Genomic DNA, 21,470 nt, shown 5'->3' on the forward strand with positions numbered 1-21,470 from the left:
CCCTGATCAAACCTTGCCTCTCCAAGTGGAGATAGATTCTCCCTTTCAGAATTTTCTCCAATAGTTTCCCTACCACTGACGTGAGACTCACTGGCTTATCTCTACAACCCTTCTTAAATAGCGGAACCACATTAGCTGTTCTCCAGTCCTCTGGCACCTCCCCCGTGGCCAGAGAGGAATTAAAAATTTGGGTCAGAGCCCCTGCAATCTCCTCCCTTGCCTCCCTTAGCAGTCTGGGACACAAATCATCTGGACCTGGAGATTTGTCCACTTTTAAGCCTGCCAACACCTCCAATACTTTGTCACTCCCTATATCAATTTGCTCAAGAACCTTGCAGTCTCTCTCCCCGAGTTCGATACCTTCATCCTCATTCTCTTGGATGAAGACGGATGTGAAGTATTCATTCAACACTCTAGCGATGTCATCTGGCTCCACCCATAGATTGCCCCCTTGGTCCTTTATGGGCCCTACTCTTTCCCTGGTTCTTCCCATTGATATACTTATAGAATATCTTGGGATTTTCCCTACTTTTACCAGCCAGATCTTTCTCATATCCCCTCTTTGCTCTCCTAATTGCTTTCTTAAGCTCCACCCTGCACTTTCTGTACTCCACTAATGCCTCCACTGATTGCTTCCCTTCTACCTGCTAAAAGCCTCTCTTTTCCTTCTCATCATAACCTGAATATCTCTGGTTGTCCATGGTTCTCTGGGCTTGTTACTCCTTCCTATCACCCTAGAGAGAACATGTTGAGCCTGTACCCTCCCCATTTCCTTTTGAACACCTCCCACTGCTCCTCTGTAGATTTCTCCACAAGTAGCTGTTCCCAGTATACCTTTGCCAGATCCTGCCTTATTTTACTAAAATCCACTCTTCTCCGCCCCCCCCAATCCAAAATATTTTTTTGCAACTTGTCTATTTCTTTATCCATAACAAACTTAAACTGTACCGTGTTGCGGTCGCTGTCACTAAAATGCTTCCCTAACACCACTTCAGCCATCTGTCCGGCTTCATTCCCCAGAATTAGTCCAGCACTGCGCCGTCCCTTGTTGGACCCTCTACATATTGACCTAAAAAGTTCTCCAGTACACATTTCAAGAAATCCACTCCATCCAAGCCCTTAACACTATGTCTATCCCATTAATGTTGGGAAAGTTGAAATCACCTAATATAATTACCCTATTGTTGTTTTTACACACCTCCGCAAATTGTGCACATATTTGCTCCTCAATTTCCCGCTGACTAACTGGGGGTCTATAATAAACACCTAACAATGTTCCTAAGCTTTTTTATTCCTAAGCTCTGCCCACAAAGCTTCATTCGATGCCCCCTCCAAGATATCATCTCTCCTTACTGCAGTAACCAACTCCTTTACTAATAATGCAATTGCATTGTAGAAACATAAATTTCATCCTTAGGTACTTGAATCGTTAAGTACCAGTCTTAACTTCCTGCGCCAAGTTTAATTGACAATTAATGTGAAAATGCAGTCTTTTTTTAACCTAATGGAGGTTGGGGGGTGTGAGCTGTTATTTTGGTGAGACTAATGGCAAAACGAAGAAAATTGTCAGCGACTTGTGATCTGCAATTCCTGGGGTGTCCCCTTTTTGCCACAAGTTGGGTGATTTATACTTTTTTGTGTGTGCATGCATGCGTGCGCATTAAACTCCGCTATTTTGGCAACAAATTCTGGCCTAATATTTTAGACAGGTGAAGTTATTGCTTCATCCAGTCTACCTTTCCAAAACACAATTCATTTTTATATTCCTGGATAAGAACAAGTTTATTAAAAAAGTAGCTAAAGTAAGCATTGGTCCCTTAGAGGCAGAGACATGATAAATTTTCATGGGGAATGAGGAAATGGCATAGACATTGAAGAAATATTGTGTCTGTTTTCAGTGTAGAGGACACAAATTACATACCAGAAATAGATGGTAACCAAAGGACTATTAAGTGAGGAATTTAAGGAAATTAATAGCAGAGGAAAAGTATTAGAGAAACTTATGGGACCAAAAGCTGACAAACCCAGGACCTGCTGGCCTGCATCCTAAGGTTCTAAAAGAGATAGTTACAGAGATAACTGTTGTACTGGGCATAATTTTCCAAAATTCCTTAGTTTTAAGAATGGTTCCTAGTGCATTCGAAGTTAGCAAATGTAACACAGTTATTCAAGAAAGGAGGGGGAGAGAAAACTGAGAATTACAGCTCAGTCAGCCTGACATCAATTGTCTGGAAAGCTAAAATAAATTATGAAGAAAACAGATTGCACTTGAATGAAAATCATTGTATGATCAGAAAGAATGAGCATGGTTTTTGCAAATGGGAAATCGTGCTTGACAGTTTTGTTGGAGTTGTATAAGGATGGAACTAGTAGGTATAGTATACTTGGATTTCCAAAAGGCATTCGATAAAAGGTTAATACGCAAGGTAAGGGCTTATGGGAGTTGGTGGTAATAATATTAGCATGGTTGGTGGTTTGGCTAACAGAGAGGAACCAGCAATTAGCATTAAACGGCATTGCCCATTTGTTGCTAATTGTGGGAAGTTTGAGTTGTGAAGATGCATTGTAACTGTTTAAATACCTGCCAGTTGGATTTCCTGACACAATTTCGAAGTGGAGACATTTAATGTGTAGCTGCCGAAATCTGAACAGTATTAGAAGTTTATTGATGATTCACCAAAATGCTTTATTTAAACTGAGTCAGCATATTGAGCCAAGTTACACTAATATTCTTCCTATGACCAACTGAGCAGAACAGCACACCATACCCCATAATAGATCTCACAAGGAACAATCCAACTTGCTTTGATTTGTATTCTGCTCCTCGGCTAATACGTTGTTTGCCTTTATTGTTTACAATTATTAGTTTCAGCACTTGTATCTACTAAAACCATTAGATTTCTTACCTGATCAGGGTGCTGTATCAGTGTTGCACTAACTTGAGTTCACAGCCTAATACTGCAATTGGTAATTGTTGCTTTGGTTTTTCCAAACTAAACTGTTTTCTTTTATCTAGATACCGGATGGTGGGTAGCAACTACCGGTTGTGTAAAGCTGATGGTTGGGATGGCCAGGTCCCAACATGTGAAGGTACAATTAGGGCCCTTTTACGTCGGGTAACTGACTTGCATTTCTATGCTAACTGACTGAGGCAATTAACCAGAAAATCTGGATTGTTGGCTTCATGTGCCAAGTTTTACTTACCATATTTTGACGTTTGTTAGAGGGCTGAATTTTTGGACTGGCAGGAAAAACAGATTTGTTGCATTGTAAACATCAGGAGTCAAATCATGGGCACAGTTTTCCCACAATCTGAATTATCACAGCTGGGATCAGTACTGGAGTTGTTCTGTACTGCATTACGTTAGGTCACCAATCTGCTGTGTCTGAAGTGAAAGATTTTAATCACTGAAGCTAAAGTTTTCATTTGTCAGTCTGTTCAGGGCATCCACTTTCTCCAACTTTCACATGTGACCCTCCATCTATTAATAATGGGATAGCTTCATCACCAGCTTTTGGAGATCATTAGGAACCAGGAATGTTAGCAAACTATTCTTGTAACAGCAGCTATTTGTTGATCGGTGTAGAAAGACTGATTTGTACAGCAGCTGGAGAGTGGGACAACAATCCACCAATGTGCAAAAGTGTAGAACTGTAGGATAGAATTTGTTTAACCTGATGCTTAGACACTAGAAACATTGGGCAACATTTTCCCCCTGTCGGGGGAGGGGGAGTGTGGGAGCGGGCATGGGTGGGTGGCCCTCCGATCGGTGCCATTTTTCATGGGCGGACCAATTAAGGCCCACCCTGCGTAACGTCCGCGCAAGTGCTGTGCGCTCCCTGTGAGGGCGGGGGGGAATGGCAAATGCGGAAGTCCGCTCCTTCGGATGTGCACAAAGGAGCGCTCCGATCTCCCTGAGACGAAGTGCTGCCTCAGGGAGATTGGTTCCCAAAGTGAAAAAGTTATTCTTTGGAAAATTTCATTTACCACCCATGTCCCCTCATGTGACAATGTCACATGAGTTGGGACATGGACATAACTTTAAGTAAAAGTGAATCTTAATTTTTTAATTCAGTCATGAAACCTCATCCCGCCCATGGATGAGATTTCATGCTTTTTCAGGTGGCCACCGGCGCTCCCGACCTGCCTGCCAACCTTAAGATTGGACGGGCAGGTCCACTAATTGGTTTAATTGCTTTTTGAATGGCCTCAATAGGCCGTTGACAGGTCAGCGGAGTTTTGCCCGACGTCATTCCGCGTCATTTTACATGTCGGCAAGTGGGCCCTGGCCCTGCTCACCAATGGGAAAATTCTTGCCATAGTTGATACATCTGTAAATATTTGTGTGACAATCTGGTTTTTGACAGTCCTATTGACAATCACTGATAATAATCATCTACAGATTTTGCAAATCAGAAATGAAGCTAGGAAATTTTAACTTTTATTTGTTCATGGGATGTGAGTGTTGCTGGAAAAACCGACATTTATCACCAATCCCTAAGTGCTGTTGAGATGGTGGTGCTGAGCCACCCTCATGAACCAGTGCAGTCCATGTGTAGGTATACCCACAGTGGCGTTAAGTAGGGAGTTCCAAGTTTTTGACCCAATAACAATCAAAGGAATATTTCCAAGCTGGGATAGAGTTTAATTTGGAGGAGAGCTTGCAGGTGTTGGTTTTCCCATGTCTGCTGCTCTTATTTCTCTTGGTGATAGAGGTTGTAGATTTGAAAGGTGCTGTTGAAAGAGCCTTGGTGAGTTGCCTCAGAGCATCTTCTAGATGGTACGCACTGCAGCAGTGGTGCTCCGGTCTGTTTAGTCAGATTTTGCATCCTGTAAATTGGTCTGTATTCTAAGATTTTGCACAAAAATTGCCTCCAATTAACAATTGTATAAATCATGTCACTTAATCCTGTGCTTGGCAGCAGATTTGAACAGACTTCAGGAGTAGCATTTCTTAAATTGGTAAAATGACTGTTACTTAGCCCCATTAATGGAGTGCTAGGCATTCAAAAGTAAGTCCAATTTCAAGAATGCTTCTTCTATCCCACAACAAACATGCCCCCTAACACAGTAAAATAATTCAAGAACTGGAATTGGTCTCCAAATTGCAATTTGATTAATGGTCTAAAGAATTTTTTAAATCTAATTTCTATAAATCTTTTTTAGGATAGAAACAGTACTCATTTATGATGCAAATAAGCTTTCTATTAGTGTCATATGGACAGTCAGTTACCTGGTAGAGACTAATGCATTGCTTTTTTATTAGCTGTTAAATGTCATCTTCCTGAACTGCCTGCCAATGGCCGAATAGAATCAGGATTTAGATCTACATACAAATATCAGGAGAACATCAGCTACATCTGTGATGAAGGTTTTGAAATGGTTGGCAAGAGTGTGATTGAATGTAAAGAAAACAATACATTTATACCAGCGCCACCTACCTGTAGAAGTGAGTAACCATTTCTTGAATTAAGGATAGCATCAAAAGACATAGAATGAACTTTCTCTTTATGTCTGTTGTAATTATGATTGAGTTGGATTTTTCTTGGTTGACATTAATAGCCTCTTCTTCCCTCCTATTGAGAGATTTAAAAGTGAAATTGAATGCTTTTCTGTTTACTTAAAGTACTGTAGGATGGCTAAAGCATCTTTCCTTATTGGTCAAAATGCAAAAGTCAGAGAGCATCCTGCAAATAGAAAATTGGAATTACGAGTATGGGAATACTACTATTGTTCTTTGTGGAAAGGTATTTTTCTGCCTGCAGATAAGAGAATTGGACTGTTGCTCATCTGTTTCAGAGGTAACAGTTCTTGACATATTGCAGCAGTGTGTAACAAGTCAAGTTTCACTTTTTAGCAGAAGCTCCGTTTTGTTAACCAAGGTCAAATATTCCACCTATTGCCAATCAACTTGTCTTTTAAGGTTTGATTAGCATGAGGAGGCATTAGAGCAGCTATCCTGTACAGTATGCATCATGATTAACATAGTAATACTGGAATAACTTGGCAAGAAGTACCAAGGTCCACCTAGTTTGCCTTCTACCATCCTGATAGGTACATGATATAATGATAATAGTGATGTTGAGTAATCACAGCAACCAGTTTCTATCAATTACAACCGATCCAGAAATGACATGAGGAAAACCTCACTGATAGAAAACTTGGAATAATACGTTTTGGAAACCATATGTTAAAAGGCATCTTTTTCTCCCAAGTAGCCTCCATTTACTCTGTTATATCTCAAATGCCTCACCAAATCTCAAAGTGCTATTTCCTAAAAGAAATGCATCTAATTTGCATTTGAATAAAACAATACTAACCGCTTAAGGATCTTTTTTACTATTGGTACAGAAATTTGATCATAGTACGTTTTATCAAAACCAGGAGAAAATTGGCTTGGGGGGAAATTAGAGCCCAAATGTCAGAGTTTAATCAGTAAAATTCTAGGTTCTATTATTGACATCACTAAACAACAAACATTTTGGAGAGACGGTGGCATAGTGATATTATCACTGGACTAGCAATGCAGAGCCCCAGGCTAATGCTCTGGGGGCACGCATTCAAATCCCACCATGGCAGCTGGATTTTAAATTCAATTAATATCAAGAAAATCAGGAAGTAAAAGCTAGTCTTAGTAATGTTAGCCATGAAATTATCATCAATTGTCATAAGTACCCATCTGGTTCACTAATGTCCTTTAGGGACAGAAATCTTTACCTGGTCTGAGTTGTATGTGACTCCAAACCCATAGCAATATGGTTGATTCATGACTTTCCTCCGAAGTGGCCTAGCAAGCCGCTCAGTTCAAGGGCAATTAGGGATGGTCAACAAATGCTGGCCTTGCAGCAGCTCCCACATCCCATGAAAGAATAAAAAACAAGCAGGAGACTTAACCAGTTGCAAATGAGCTAGTTCATATGAAGAGCAACATTGACAATTTGCATTCATATAATGCCTTTAACAGTAAAAAAAAAAGGTCCTAGGTACATAACGGAAGCATAATCAGGCAAAAAATTGACACAAAGGCATGGGAGGATATCTTAATAGTGGTGATAAAATTTGGTCAGAGAGATGGGTTTTAAAGAGGACCTTTAAAGGACGAGGGCAGTGGATGTCAGAGGTTTAGGAAGGGAATTTCAGGGCATAGGGCCTAGATGACTGAAGGCATGAGGGAATACACAAGAGGCTGGGATGATTGCAGAGTACTTGGAACATTATAGGATTGGAGAAAATTAGATATAACGAGCACCAAGGCCAAGCTGTGATTTAAACAAGAAGATAAAAATTTTAAATTAAGTACAAGGGTGAAGGGTGTACTTCTGCAGAATAAAACAGTCCTTGTAGGGGCCAATTATATCAACAGACCATATAAATTCTATTGTCAAAAAATAAACTGATACCAGACACTCTATCAGCGAGGTGGGTGGCAAGGCAAGTGATGTTATAACTTCTGTGCCATTACCTTTGCCTCTTTCACTCACTAGAAGCCATAGTCTAACGACATTAGAACCTTCTTGACCTGTAATCAATCGCAATTAGTCGAATGGAAATTTGAATATTGGAAGAAAAAAGGATTTGCAGTATTTTCTTTTATACTGAGAAGTGGTATTGATCAAGTACTAAGAGAACTTGATTCATGTTAACTTCCCCCTAGAATTTGATGTTAAAAGTTAGATGCTGGGATGTGTAGCAAGCTCTGAAAACCATGATAAAAGCAAAAAACTGCAGATGCTGGAAATCCAAAACAAAAATAAAAATACCTGGAAAAACTCGGCAGGTCTGACAGCATCTGCGGAGAGGAACACAGTTAACGTTTCGAGTCCGTACGACTCTTCAACAGAACTAAGGAAAAATAGAAGAGAGGTGAAATATAAGCTGGTTTAAGGGGGGGGTGGGACAAGTAGAGCTGGATACAGGGCCAGTGATAGGTGGAGATTGCCAAAAGATGTCATAGACAAAGGGACAAAGAGGTGTTGACGGTGGTGATATTAGCTAAGAAATGTGCTAATAGGTGACATTAAGGGTAGAAAGCAGGATGAGCAAGGTACAGATAACCCTGGAGGGGTGGGGGGAAGGGATCGAAATAGGCTAAAAGGTAGAGATAAAACAATGGATGGAAATACATTTAAAAATAATAGAAATAAGTGGGAAAAGAAAAATCTATATAAATTATTGGAAAAAAGGGGGATCGGAAAGGGGGTGGGGATGGAGGAGAGAGTTCATGATCTAAAATTGTTGAACTCAGTATTCAGTCCAGAAGGCTGTAAAGTGCCTAGTCAGAAGATGAGGTGCTGTTCTTCCAGTTTGCGTTGAGCTTCACTGGAACGTTGCAGCAGGCCAAGGATGGACATGTGGGCATGAGAGCAGGGTGGAGTATTGAAATGGCAAGCGACAGGGAGGTCTGGGTCATGCTTGCGGACAGACCGAAGGTGTTCCGCAAAGCGGTCACCCAGTCTGCGTTTGGTCTCTCCAATGTAGAGGAAACCACATTAGGAGCAGTGAATGCAGTAGACTAAATTGAGGGAAGTGCAAGTGAAATGCTGCTTCACTTGAAAGGAGTGTTTGGGCCCTTGGACGGTGAGGAGAGGGGAAGTAAAGGGGCAGGTGTTGCACCTTCTGCGGTTGCATGGGAAGGTGCCATGGGAGGGTGTTGAGGTGTAGGGGGTGATGGAGGAGTGGACCAGGGTGTCCCGGAGGGAACGATCCCTGCGGAATGCCACCGGGGTGGGTGAAGGGAAGATGTGTTTGGTGGTGGCATCATGCTGGAAATGGCGGAGGATGATCCTTTGAATGCGGAGGCTGGTGGGGTGATAAATGAGGACAAGGAGGACCCTATCATGGTTCTGGGAGGGAGAGGATGGTGTGAGGGCGGATGCGTGGGAGATGGGCCGGACACGGTTGAGGGCCCTGTCAACCACCGTGGGTGGAAAACCTCGGTTAAGGAAGAAGGAAGACATGTCAGAGGAACTGTTTTTGAAAGTGGCATCATCAGAACAGATGCGACGGAGGCGAAGGAACTGAGAGAATGGGATGGAGTCATTACAGGAAGCGGGGTGTGAGGAGCTGTAGTCAAGGTAGCTGTGGGAGTCGGTAGGCTTGTAATGAATATTGGTGGACAGTCTATCACCAGAAATTGAGACAGAGAGGTCAAGGAAGGGAAGGGAAGTGTCAGAGATGGACCATGTGAAAATGATGGAGGGTGGAAATTGGAAGCAAAATTAATAAATTTTTTCAGGTCCAGACGAGAGCATGAAGCCACACCGAAGCAGTCATCGATGCACCGGAGAAAGAGTTGTGGGAGGGGGCTGGTGTAGGACTGGAACAAGGAATGTTCCACATACCCCATAAAGAGACAGGCATAACTGGGGCCCATGTGGGTACCCATAGCCACACCTTTTTGGAGGAAGTGAGAGGAGTTTAAGGAGAAATTGTTCAGTGAGAGAACAAGTTCAGCCAGACGGAGGAGAGTAGTGGTGGATGGGGATTGTTTGAGTCTCTGTTCGAGGAAAAAGTGGAGAGCCCTCAGACCATCCAGGTGGGGGATGGAGGCGTAGAGGGATTGGACGTCCATGGTGAAGAGGAGGCGATTGGGGCCAGGGAACTGGAAATTGTTGATATGATGTAGGGTGACAGAGGAATCGTGGATGTAAACCAGGATGAAAACCATGAGTTCAGCCTTCCCTATGCTTAGCAAGAACTTTTAATTGATTGAAGGCTTTATGTTGGACAGGCAGCCTGACAGCAAAGAAGTGATTCAGAAATCAAAATAAGAGGGAGTGGGAGAGCTGATATCATAGGCAGAATTTTGCCCTCGTCGGACGGGCGGGCCCGGGAGCGGCCAGGAAACCAACTGCCAGCCGCGATCGCCCCTGACCGCGAATTCACGCTGGCTGGCCAATTAACGGCCAGCCAGCATGAAATGCACTGTAGCGCTGCTGGGGTGGGGGCGGGAGGAGCGCGAGCGCTGAAGTTTGCACACGCATGTGAGTGTGTGCAGTAAAAGCTCCCTGAAGCACAGAGCTGCCTCAGGGAGGTGAAGGTTTTTATCAATAAAAATAAATCTTTTCAAATAATGAAAACGCGTCCCCTCATGTGATTCTGTCACAAGAGCAGGGACATGTTAAATATGAGCGTAAAAAGTTTTTATTTAATCACTGGTCGAAACCTCATCCCTCCCGTGGATGAGGTTTCGCCAAAAATTCAAAGGCTGCTTGGCCTTTTCGCCAGCCTGCCAACCGAGCAGTTGGACAGACAGCGAAAAATTCCAATCAATTAGTTGATTAAGGGCCTTAATAGGCTGCTTAATTGTCGGCGGACGTGCTGCCAACTCTCAGGCACGCCCGCTGACCGAAATATCGTGTGAGTGCGCGATGACATTGGGGCACTCGCCCGACGTCATCGCACGTCATTTTATGCTAGAGTGTGTCAGGCGCACGTTGAGCGAATCCTGGCCGTAGAATCGATATGGCCTGTGAATTTAAATTAAATCTTATTCTTGACTTTCTATTGCACTGGTGAAATGCGTTTTAAAACCTTGTAGACAAATTGCAAACTTCCAATCTATTACAGGAAGTAAGATTGTAAATTTTGTTATATAATGGTATGCTTAAGGTTGATATTTATAGGATCAGAATGTATATATTGTGCCTGCTGTATCATTCTTGTAATTATGTTTCTGCCCTTAGAAAAAAAAATGCTTCTGATTCGTAAAATTGAAGAGATCAAGCAGGATCCCCCTTCAACCAATGGTATTGTGAAATAGTTAATAATTTGTCATTTGATAAATGTCCTAACTTCCCCACACCACCACTGCCCCCCGCCTGATACTTCTGATCAGCCAAAACAGAGCTCTAATTAGCCTTTACTGTAGTTAAATATTGCCACATCTTTCCTTCCTAGCCCAAATGGTAGAGAAAATAAAGTTTTGCTATGCAGTTAATAGCAGGCTTACATGTCCAATTTGCTGATTCACTATTGGGTGCCTCTCTCTGGGAAGCGGTTGTGGCTCTGCAATACTGATGAAATTGTCAGTATGTTTTGATAATCTGAGTCATCTCAAAAATCAAACAAAAATGACAGTAAAAACTGCTTAAAAGTAGGATTTGTAACTTTTTTTTTCCTGCTGTGACAACAGGGCAACAAAAGAAGCTTATACTGAGAAAAGGTAGTTCGTGCAATTGGGTCTTTTCCTTCCATAGTACATGCATGACTCCCTCAAACTTCAGTGCTCGCACTCTTCCTGTGTTGACCAGGAATAACATTTGTGCTTGCCATCTGGAATGTAAAAATTCTACCATTTAATATCATGGTTATCAAATATGGTTCCTAGTAGTGATGTCCCTATAGATATGGGAATGTTGCATTAGACATCCTCTGTGCACAACCAAATTTACTAAGCAATCTATCATCACCTAAGGGGGAAATAAAATACCTTTATTACATTAGTTAATGTTTACTACTGTTGTTTTATCTGTAAGTGGACACCTATGAGGAAATTTGGCAGTGTATAACAAGCCTTTAATGCCATTACTGCCTTTGTTCTACTACCACTGAACGTTAAAATCGGCTCCTGTTCCTTTTTTAAAAATATTATTGAAAGCTTTTAATTGCAATGGACTATTTGCATACAGCTACCATTAACTGGAAATTTTGTGCAACTGGTTACTAGTTAATATATTTCAAGAATCCATCTTTGTTTTTTTGCCTGGTTCATCTCAAGAATGCTATCACAGCACAAGAAAATCTGTCTGAAACAATTAGCACCATGGCAACTATTTACTAGGTGTTGATTTTGGTGAACAGTTGGCAGATTTAGGTCTGCAGCATTTAACATTACTTTGGAAGGTGGCAGAATGAATAGTGTCCTGTGATTATGCACATCAACCCCAGTGTTTGCATGTTTTTTTTTAAGTGAGGAGAAAGTATCAGAGTCATCCTACTAGTTGCATGTCATTTATAGAATCACAGGTGCCTTTTTTTATCAAAGGTAATGAATAGGGAAATAGAAAGCACATAGAGCAACACTCTCCACCAATGGTTGTGTGTAGAAGTTCTTTTTTGTACAATTCAAATAGTGTAATTCTGTTCTAAATTTCTTATTTAAATCCCTAGTTTATCTTCAGCATTGTTAAATGTTACCTCACTTCTCCACTCTACCTGACAGAGGAGGCAAAAAGCTTACCTCAGTGATTATAGGAGACTTGCCGTATAAACATTGTATGCATGAGATGGCAATGTATTTGCACATGGTTGATTTAATTTTTGTTTTATTTAATTCTACAGATGGCGAAGATGGCCTTGGTAAGGAGAATTGGATAATACAAGTTTTCCTTTATAGCTACAGCATTGTACTTTTTAAGCATTCATTGATGTTTTAATAGCTATGGATCACAATTGTTTATTAAATTGTAGGTTTTAAATGCTGTTCCAAGAAATCAACATAATCATATAAATCTTCAGAGAAAGTAGTTATTTTGTCAATTTGAATTAAGCAATGATTGGTTAGTGTAATTTAGTTGGTTGTCTGATCATGGGGACAGAAGCAGGTTAGTGTGGGAGTGTGCTGGGGGTTAGCACTTCCACTGATCCTGGTCTATAAGTAGTACTGGAAAAACACTTGCATGCAGCAGTCCTTGCCTCCCTTTTGGATGTCAAGTTTCCTGAGACCTGGGGAAATTAACCAGCCAGTGTTAAAGCTAGAAGAAAGAGAAAATTTGAGCCCCACAGTTTTGTTAAAATGAGCCTCCCGGGAAGCGAGTTGATTGCCAGGTCTCTGTTTTGCCATTGTTAAAACTGTGGGTGGTTTTGGATTTGGTTTGGATTTCTTCAACTTTTAAAAATGTTTAGCATTCTAGTTATTTTGGGGGGGGTGGGGGGGGTTAAAACTCTCTCTCTCTCCCCCCCCCCTCCCTTAAAAATGAAATGCTTCTAGGGCGTTTCCCCCATTTCGTCAATAGTTCAAGATGTCTCCTTAATTTAGGAATGTTACAAAGTTTATTTTGCATTTGTTGCATAGTGGGAAATCCTTACATTTTTGTCTTTTATATTGAAAATTTAAAACTTCAGCTCTGAAACTCAAATCTTACCCTTTTTGGAGAAATTAAGTTCTGCAATTCGAAGCAAATTGGCTGCAGCAAAATCTGCCAAATGATTACCTTAGTTATACTAACTGCCCTTAAGCACTGTATAGAGCTGATACCTAAATCTGGCAATCACATAGAGCCTATATTTCATAAAGTATTATCTGCAAGTCCTATATGATACTTTGGGCACCAGATTATACAATCACCTCTAATCTCACTGTTTAGTAACTTAAAGTTTATTACAAGCATCTCTTTCATAGATTTGCATTTACTTGTAATAAGCCACCACCTTTCAAATAAAGTTCAGGACAGTAACAGAAGTTGAGAAAACACTACTGATCAGTGTAAAAATTACAGTGCAAACTTCTACATGCTCCACATTTTTTGTTTCAATCATTGGCTAACTTTGTATATTCTTTAAGGAACTACAGGTATTGTCATCAGTTGTATTATTGGCATTTGTGTTGGTATTGGCGGGGCTGCTGGATTGTCCTTTTATAATAAGAAAAGGTAAGATACTCCTTTATACGTGTCTACTTGCATCTCTGGAAAGCTGTAAACAAGCCCTGCTTTGCTTTTTTTCCCCCTCCCACACTATTCAAAAGTTTGCTTTTTTGTTCATTAGACCTACTTGATTTATTGAGACAAAACTGGCTTTGAGAAACTTCCTAAATAAATCTACTTTTTCATAGAAACCTTAAATTTAATTGGTTTTGCATGTGTTGCAACTCCAACTGATGTTAACACTGGACAAGTCAGATCCCAGAGTGAAATCTGACTTGATGGATCCTAATTTCTTTTTTTGAAACCATGGAGGAAAGTTACTAATTTACAGGTGTCTGCTGATGAACTTTTAACACACAGAATAGAACATTTATTAAACAAGAAAAAATGAACTATATTACACCCAACAAAAAGGTTGGAAAGATCTCAATACGAACACAAGAAAATTGTTCAGATATTCACTATTCCTTCACCCCAGCAATATCTCTAGAGACGCATACAAATTCAGAAAGGTAACACAATTTACAATATATACCTTGTACCTCATACTTACATGAACATTAGAGTATATGTGAATTAACAGATGCTCTGTGGTCCAACACACCACACTCCAGGGTAAATGGCAGATGCGACCAAAGCAGATTCCATGGATTTCTCAACAACCCACCCAGATGTCTGTCACATTGTGAGCCAATCAACCTCACTGAAACTTTGTTTTTTTCCCACGAGACATTCCAATTTGAAGAATTCTCTTTGGAATTCTCTTCAAATGTTGCTCCCACTCGGACGGCTTCATCAAGGGCCCACCTCCAGGGTTGCATACGAACCTTTGCATTAGGAGCAAGAGTAAGCCACTTGGCCCCTCGAGCCTGTTCCGCCATTGAATAAGATCATGGCTGATCTGATTGTAACCTCCTGTCTGCCCCTGATAACCTTGTTTATCAGGAGTCTCTCTACCTCTGCCTTAAAAATATTCAAAGGCTCTGCTTCCACTGCCTTTTGAGGAAGGGAGTTCCAAAGACTCATTATCCTGTGAGACAAAGAATTTCTCCTCATCTCTGTCTTAAATGGGCAACCCTTTATTTTTAAACAGTAATCCCTAGTTCTGGATTCTTCCACAAGGGGAAACATCCTTTCCACATCCACCCTGTCAAGACCCTTCAGGATCTTAAAGCTTTCAATCAAGTCACCTCTTACTCTTCTAAACTCCTTGCCTGTCCAGCCTTTTCTATAAGACAACCTTCCCATTCCAGGTATTAGTCTAGTAAACCTTCTCTGAATTGATCCTAATGGATTTACATCCTTCCTTAAATAAGGAGACCAATACTGTACACAATACTCCAGACATGGTCTCACCAGTGTCCTGTATAACTGTAGCATTAATTCCCTACTTTTATATTCAATTCCCCTTGCAATAAGTGATAACATTCTTTTAGCTATCCACATTACTTGCTGTACCTGCATACTAACCTTTTGTGATTCATGCATGAGGACACCCAGATCCCCCTGAATCTCAGGGCTCTCAATCTCTCACCATTTAGATAATATGCTGCTTTTTTATTCTCCTTGCCAAAATGGACAATTTCACATTTGCCCACATTATATTTCATTTGCCAGATCTTTGTCCACTCACTTAACCTATCTATGTTCCTTTGTAGCCTCCTTATGTCCTCTTCACGACTTACTTTCCTACCTATCTTTGTGTCATCAGCAAATTTAGCAACCATACCTTCGGTCCCTTCATTCAAGTCATTTATATAAATTGTAAAAAGTTGAGGCCAAGCCCTTATCCCTGTGGCACACCACTCATTACATCCTGTCAACCAGAAAAAGACCCATTTATACCTACTCTCTGTGGAGAATTTTCTCCCTGTTTTGGGGGGGGGGGCCGCGATTGGCTGTGCGCCGCCATTTTACATAGGCGGGCCAGTTAAGGCCAGCGCAGCTTGATGCACACCCAGAAGCGCTGAGCGCTCCCTGCGCAGGCAGGGGGAGTAGGCTGAGTCGGGGCCTGCGCTGTTTCATGCATGTGCGCGAAAGAGTGCAGAAATTTCCCTGAGGCAACGAGCTGCCAAAGGGAGATTGGTTTGAGTTTTGAAAATTTTAATAAAGAAAAAATAAATAAATTTAGGACATGTCTCCTCATGTGAAAGTGTCACATGAGCTGGGACATGTCTATGAATTTTAATGAAAATCTTTATTTCACTTATAAATCATTTATGAAACCTCATCCCGCCCGTGGATGAGGTTTCATGAAAAATGCGAAGACCGCCTAGGCGCTTCGCCTGCCCGGCAACCTTAAGGTTGGATGGGCTGTTATGTTAAGTGGTTTATTTAATTTTTAAATGGCCTTAATAGGCCTTAGACAGTTCGGACGCGCAGCCGACCCCAGTGTGTGCCTGCCGAACTGAAAATCGGAATGATGCACGTTGATGTCGGAACGCACACCCCGACCCCGTTCACCGAGCCAAAGATCCTGGCCTCTGTTTCCTGTTAGCTAGCCAATCTTCTATCCATGCCAATATGTTACCCTCTACACAATGACCTTTTATTTTCCGCAACAACCTTTAATATGGCACCATGTCAAATGCCTTCTGGAAACCTAAATACAGTACATCCACCAGTTCCCCTTTATCCACAGCACATGTGACTCCTTCAAAGAACTCCAGTAAATTGGTTAAACATGATTTCCCTTTGACAGAACTATGTTGACTCTGCCTGATTGCCTTGAATTTTTCAAAGTGCCCTGCTATAATGTCTTTAATAATAGCTTCTCACATTTTCCCTATGACAGATGTTAAGCCAACAGGCCTGTAGTTTCCTGCTTTCTGTCTCCCTCCCTTTTTGAATAAAGGAGTTACATTTGCTATATTCCAATCTAATGGAACCTTCCCCGAATCTAGGGAACTTTGGAAAATTAAAACTGATGTATCAACTATCTCAACCACTTCTTTTAAGACCCTAGGATGAATTCCATCAGGACCTGGGGATTTGTCAGCCTGCAGCTCCAATAATTTGCTAATTACCACTACCCTGGTGATTGTAATTTTACTGAGTTCCTTCCTCCCTTCCAATTCCTGATTTACAGCTATCTTTGGGATGTTACTCATCCTCTATAGTGAAGACCGATGCAAAATACCTGTTCAATTCATCTGCCACCTCCTTATTTTCCTCTGTTAATTCCCCAGACTCATTTTCTATAGGACCAATGCTCACTTTCTTAACTCTTTTCTTATTTAAATTGTTCTCGAACCTCTTGCTATCAGTCGTTGTATTTCTAGCTGGCTTTTTCTCTTATTAATAATGAGGAAAATTAGAATCTTATTGTCATTATTTGCTGTTCTTTATATTCTGTAGAGATGTCGGGATTCATATGTTCTGAAACTAAAGGGACAGGTACAGAAGAAACAGTTCAAGCTGGTTTCCTCAATTAACTATCTACAGCTGCTCCCCAATGGATAGCTGCTGTCTCCCTGCTTGGACCGCTGGATGAGATTTAGAATTTAAACAGTGCTTTCAGTTAAATAAAAGCAGTATTAGATTTTTAGAAAGAGATTTAAGATTCCCTCAATTTACCAAACTCCAGCACCTGCGTTCAAGGTCGCAGTTTTCAAGATTCCTCACCCCTGGATCTCCATGTACACTCAAGCTTCACCTTCTAAGCACAATTTCAGATCCTTGGCCGTGCCAAGCAGAACACCACTGCTCCAAAAAGGTACCTTTTGCCCCTATGGCCCACAGCATGGAGTCACCAAATTTCGGCTGCCCCCTCAGATCATCTAAGCTTTGTTTCAAGTCTGCTCCTTCCAGCTCTCTCTTTAATTTGGAGCCTGTTTCTCTGCTCTTTACTTCTAACTTTACTTAACTGTACTTTCTCTTGACCCCTGTCTTGTCCCTTACCTGGGACTTCTTTCTGGGGCTTCTCCGTGTCTTTGTCCCTGCCTGGAACTTTCTTCTGAGACCCCTCCCTGCCCTCCTCCAGTGCCCTGCTCCCTGGGACACACTCAGCACAATGGTGCTCCATTTGAGGTCACCTGAGCTGCAGTTTTACACCATTTCACTTCTTGCTTCTTTTTCTTCCGCGCAGGCACGCAGGGCTGGTCCCTGGCCTAGACCCGAGTTCCCGACCCACAACTGCCGACTTAAGGTAAGTATTTGCGTTTGTTAACACGTGTTAGCAATTGAACACAGGTTTTCATCCTGATGAGTTCTAAGCAACTGTCTTAACTCCTGCACCCACAAAAATGTAAAGGAATGATTTACAATGATTTCTCTAATCTTGCATCAACAGTATTCGTTTTCCGTGGCTCCCCTTAACAAGACTTAAATACTTCAAGCAACTTAAACCATTTGGGCCTCATTCATAAATGCCAGTATGAAATTGTCAGTCACCTTGCATGTGTTGTCATTCTGATATTTCAAAGTTTAGTTATTAACTTATTATCTCAAGCCTTTGGAAGGTCTGTCACTGTGCATATCTGGACCAGTTATCATTAAATATCTTCCACTCAAGTTATGCTTACGACTAATTTTGCTCAACTGTTCCATTTCTGATGTTGTAATTGATTTATCCGTAGCTCTATTTTGATGTACTCTGATTCCCAAAGACTCTGTTCTCCCTTAAATGATCATTGTCCTGTCTTGAATACTACTTGGGTATATAGGGAAGTTCTAATATCTTTCTCTTCTCAACAGGAGTTCCATTAGTCTGTGAATCATCTTTTGTTTTCCTCCTTCCCATCCCCTTTCTCTACATTTAATCTTTACTGCAATCAAAGCTGTCTTAGAAGAAACACAATTAATTAACTTATTTCTTGAATAAAGTGACATTATCTTTGTGTTGTATATAGGATGCTGCACTAATATTTTACAAATTTAACAATATGCTCTGCTTTATACTGGATTTTCACTTATGTCTGTCACCTTTTGCTTTCCCAGGCAGCGTAACGTCTGTAAGAAGGTTCACATCAACCCTCAACCCAGTGAAAACCAATCGGAGGCCAATTTGAATGAGTACCATGATCACCCAGTATGATCTTTAATGAAGTCAAACTTAATATTATAAAAGGTAAACCTGTTAATGCAGATTCTAGGTTTCAAACTGCTTTAAATGCTTTCAGTTTTGTTCTGGTACAGTGTTAAGTATTTATCCTGGCCAATGTTTATCCCTTTACTAACATTACTAAAACAGACTACCTGGCCAATATCTCATTGTTGTTTGTGGGATATTTCTGTGAACAAATTGGCTGTGGTTCCCTACATTAATATCCTGACCACACTTCAAAAAAGTACTTCATTGGCCACGAAGCACTCTGTCACGTGCCGAGATCAGGGAAGGCACTATCTAATTAATTCTCTTTCTAGTCATAACACCACATCACACACTGCATTTACCTGCTGCAGAGTTTGTGACCAAGTCAGTTAAGCACCAGCTACGCTACACTTGGTAGCCCTCAGACAAAGGGCAGGATCTTCCAGTCGGCAAACAGGGGCGGGGCCTGCTCGCCGATGTGTAAAATGACGCGGGATGACGTCGGGTGGAACTCCCGACATCATTCCGCATCATTTCCATTTTCAGGTCGGCGGGGGCACAGCTGAGTCAGCTGCGCGACCGCCGACCTATTGAGGCCATTGAGACACTAAAATCATTAATGGACCTGCCCGTCCAACCTTAAGGTCGGCGGGCAGGCCGGGAGCCCTGACAGGCTTCAGAGAAAGCATGAAACCACATGCGCGGGCGGGATGAGGTTTCATGAGAGTATTTAAATTTTTATTGAAGGTTTCAGTTAAAGTTATGGACATGTCCCAACTCATGTGACAGTATCACATGAGTGGGGACATGTCAGGGAAATTTTCCTATCATTTTTACTGCAAATTTTAATTCAGAGCCAATCTCCCTGAGGCAGCACTTAGCCTCAGGGAGATCAGTGCGCTCTTTAGCACACATGCGCGGAAGAGCACACTCCCGGCTGAGGGAACTTCCCCCCCCCCCCCCCTACCCACACAGGGAACGCATAGCACTTCCTGACGGACATCACGCTGGGCGGGCCTTGATTGGCGGGCACCGACCGGAGATACTCCCGCACCTTCCTTCCCACACCACCCCCCCCCCGCCCCCCCCACCAAAACAGAGGGAAAATTTTCCCCATAGTGTGGTAACATTTTCACCTGGGGACAGCCAGGACTGGGAGATGATGGTGTTGAAAGCTGAAGCCAAGGAGGTAGAATTTCCAGAGGGAAATGAGATATTAATATCCAAGTTATGAATGAAAAGGACTAAGTCAGTGAGGATTCTAAAGAAAGAGAAGGAACCTTCCCTGGATGAATTATATTCAAGGATGTTTAAACATTTAATTAATAAAATAGCTTTTCCAGCATTCTGATGGCTTACTGGGTTACTGTTTTTCAGACGTTGCCTTCAATGGGTTCTTTTAATATCATTCAGATTTTCCCTGCAGCTGATAAACACATGCAATTAGTGGTTTAAGAGAATGACACCTGGCCCTTTATTTGAAATAATTTTTTAATTGAAAGCCAAGATGCAGGACTAAAACACATAGTGAGTCATAGACATCAACAACACAGGGGACCGCCATTTGGTCCACCGTGTCCACGCTGGTCAACAAAGATCTGACTGCACTAATCCCATTTTCCAGTGCTTGGCCCATAGTCCTGGAGGCTATGGCAATGCAAGTGAATATGTAAATACTTCTTAAATGTTACGAGAGTTTCTGACTCAACCGCCTTTCAGGCAGTGAGCTCCAGGCTCCCACCACCCTCTGAATGAAAATATTTCTTCTCAACTCCTCTCTTAGCCTTCTACCTCTTACCTTAAATCTATACCCCTTGGTTATTGACCCCTCTATTAATGGAAAAAGTGCCTTCCTATCCACCCCACTATGCCCCTCATATTCTTATATACCCCCCTCAGGTCCCCTCTCAACCTTCGTTGTTCCAAGGAAAACAACCCCAGCCTGTCCAATCTTTCCTCATAGCTCGGACTCTCCAGCCCAGGCAGTATCCTGGCAAATCTCCTCTGCACCCTCTCCAGTGAAATCACATCCTTCCTATAGTGCGGTGACCAGAACTACACACAGTTTTCCTGTTGTGGCCTAATCAGCGTTTTATACAGTTCCAGTATAACCTCCCTGCACTTGTATTCTGTGCCTCGACTAACAAAGGCAAGTATCCCATATGCCTTCTTAACCACCTTATCTACCTGCCCTGCTACCTTCAGGGATCTATGGATACGCACAACAAGGTCCGTCTGATTTTCAGTACTTTCCAGGGTCCTACCATCCATGATGTCACCCCTTGCCTAGTTAGCCCTCCCCAAGTGCATTGCCTCACAGTTTTCCAGGTTGAATTCCATTTGCCACTGCTCTGCTCACTTGATCAGTCCATTGATATTCTCCTGCAATTTACGGCTATCCATCTCACTATTTACCACCCTACCAATTTTCATGTCATCCGCAAACTTATTGATCATACACCCTACATTTAAATCCAAATCATTTATGTACACCGCAAACAGCAAGGCCCCAGCACCGAGCCCTGCAGAACCTCATTCGAAACAGACTTCCAGTCACAGAGACATCCCTCTACCATCACCCTCTGCTTCCTGCCTCTCAGACAATTTTGGATCCAACATGCCACTTTGCCTTGGATCCCATGGGCTCTTACCTTCTTGACCTGTCTGCCATGAGGGACCTTCTCAAAATCTGTGTTAAAGTCCATGTAGACCACATCAAATGCATTAACCTCATCAACACTCCTGGTTACCTCCTCAAAAAATTAGATCAAATTTGTCAAACACAACCTTCCCTTAACAAATCCATGCTGACTATCGCTGATTAATCCATGTGTCTTCAAGTGTAGATATA

The 21,470-nt window shown here is 41.9% G+C and overlaps 1 protein-coding gene across 3 annotated transcripts in view; it reads left to right on the top strand.

Annotated features, from left to right (window-relative positions):
- Positions 1-21,470, top strand: part of LOC144683504 (membrane cofactor protein-like) — a 50,851-nt gene that overhangs the window by 25,124 nt on the left and 4,257 nt on the right. Inside the window, exons 9-14 of one of the 3 annotated variants that reach the window (XM_078546569.1) lie at positions 3,017-3,090; positions 5,268-5,450; positions 10,687-10,749; positions 12,284-12,301; positions 13,506-13,593; positions 18,526-18,655. In XM_078546569.1, coding sequence (XP_078402695.1) covers positions 3,017-3,090; positions 5,268-5,450; positions 10,687-10,749; positions 12,284-12,301; positions 13,506-13,593; positions 18,526-18,622 — 523 coding nt within the window. In that variant the 3' untranslated portion in view covers positions 18,623-18,655. The remainder of the gene's footprint in view (positions 1-3,016; positions 3,091-5,267; positions 5,451-10,686; positions 10,750-12,283; positions 12,302-13,505; positions 13,594-18,525; positions 18,656-21,470) is intronic. The other 2 variants (XM_078546570.1, XM_078546571.1) reach the window with 2 other exon arrangements.

Source organism: Cetorhinus maximus, chromosome 8 (genome assembly GCF_964194155.1).
Source record: "Cetorhinus maximus chromosome 8, sCetMax3.hap1.1, whole genome shotgun sequence".
In the NCBI taxonomy this organism is placed as follows: Eukaryota; Metazoa; Chordata; class Chondrichthyes; order Lamniformes; family Cetorhinidae; genus Cetorhinus; species Cetorhinus maximus.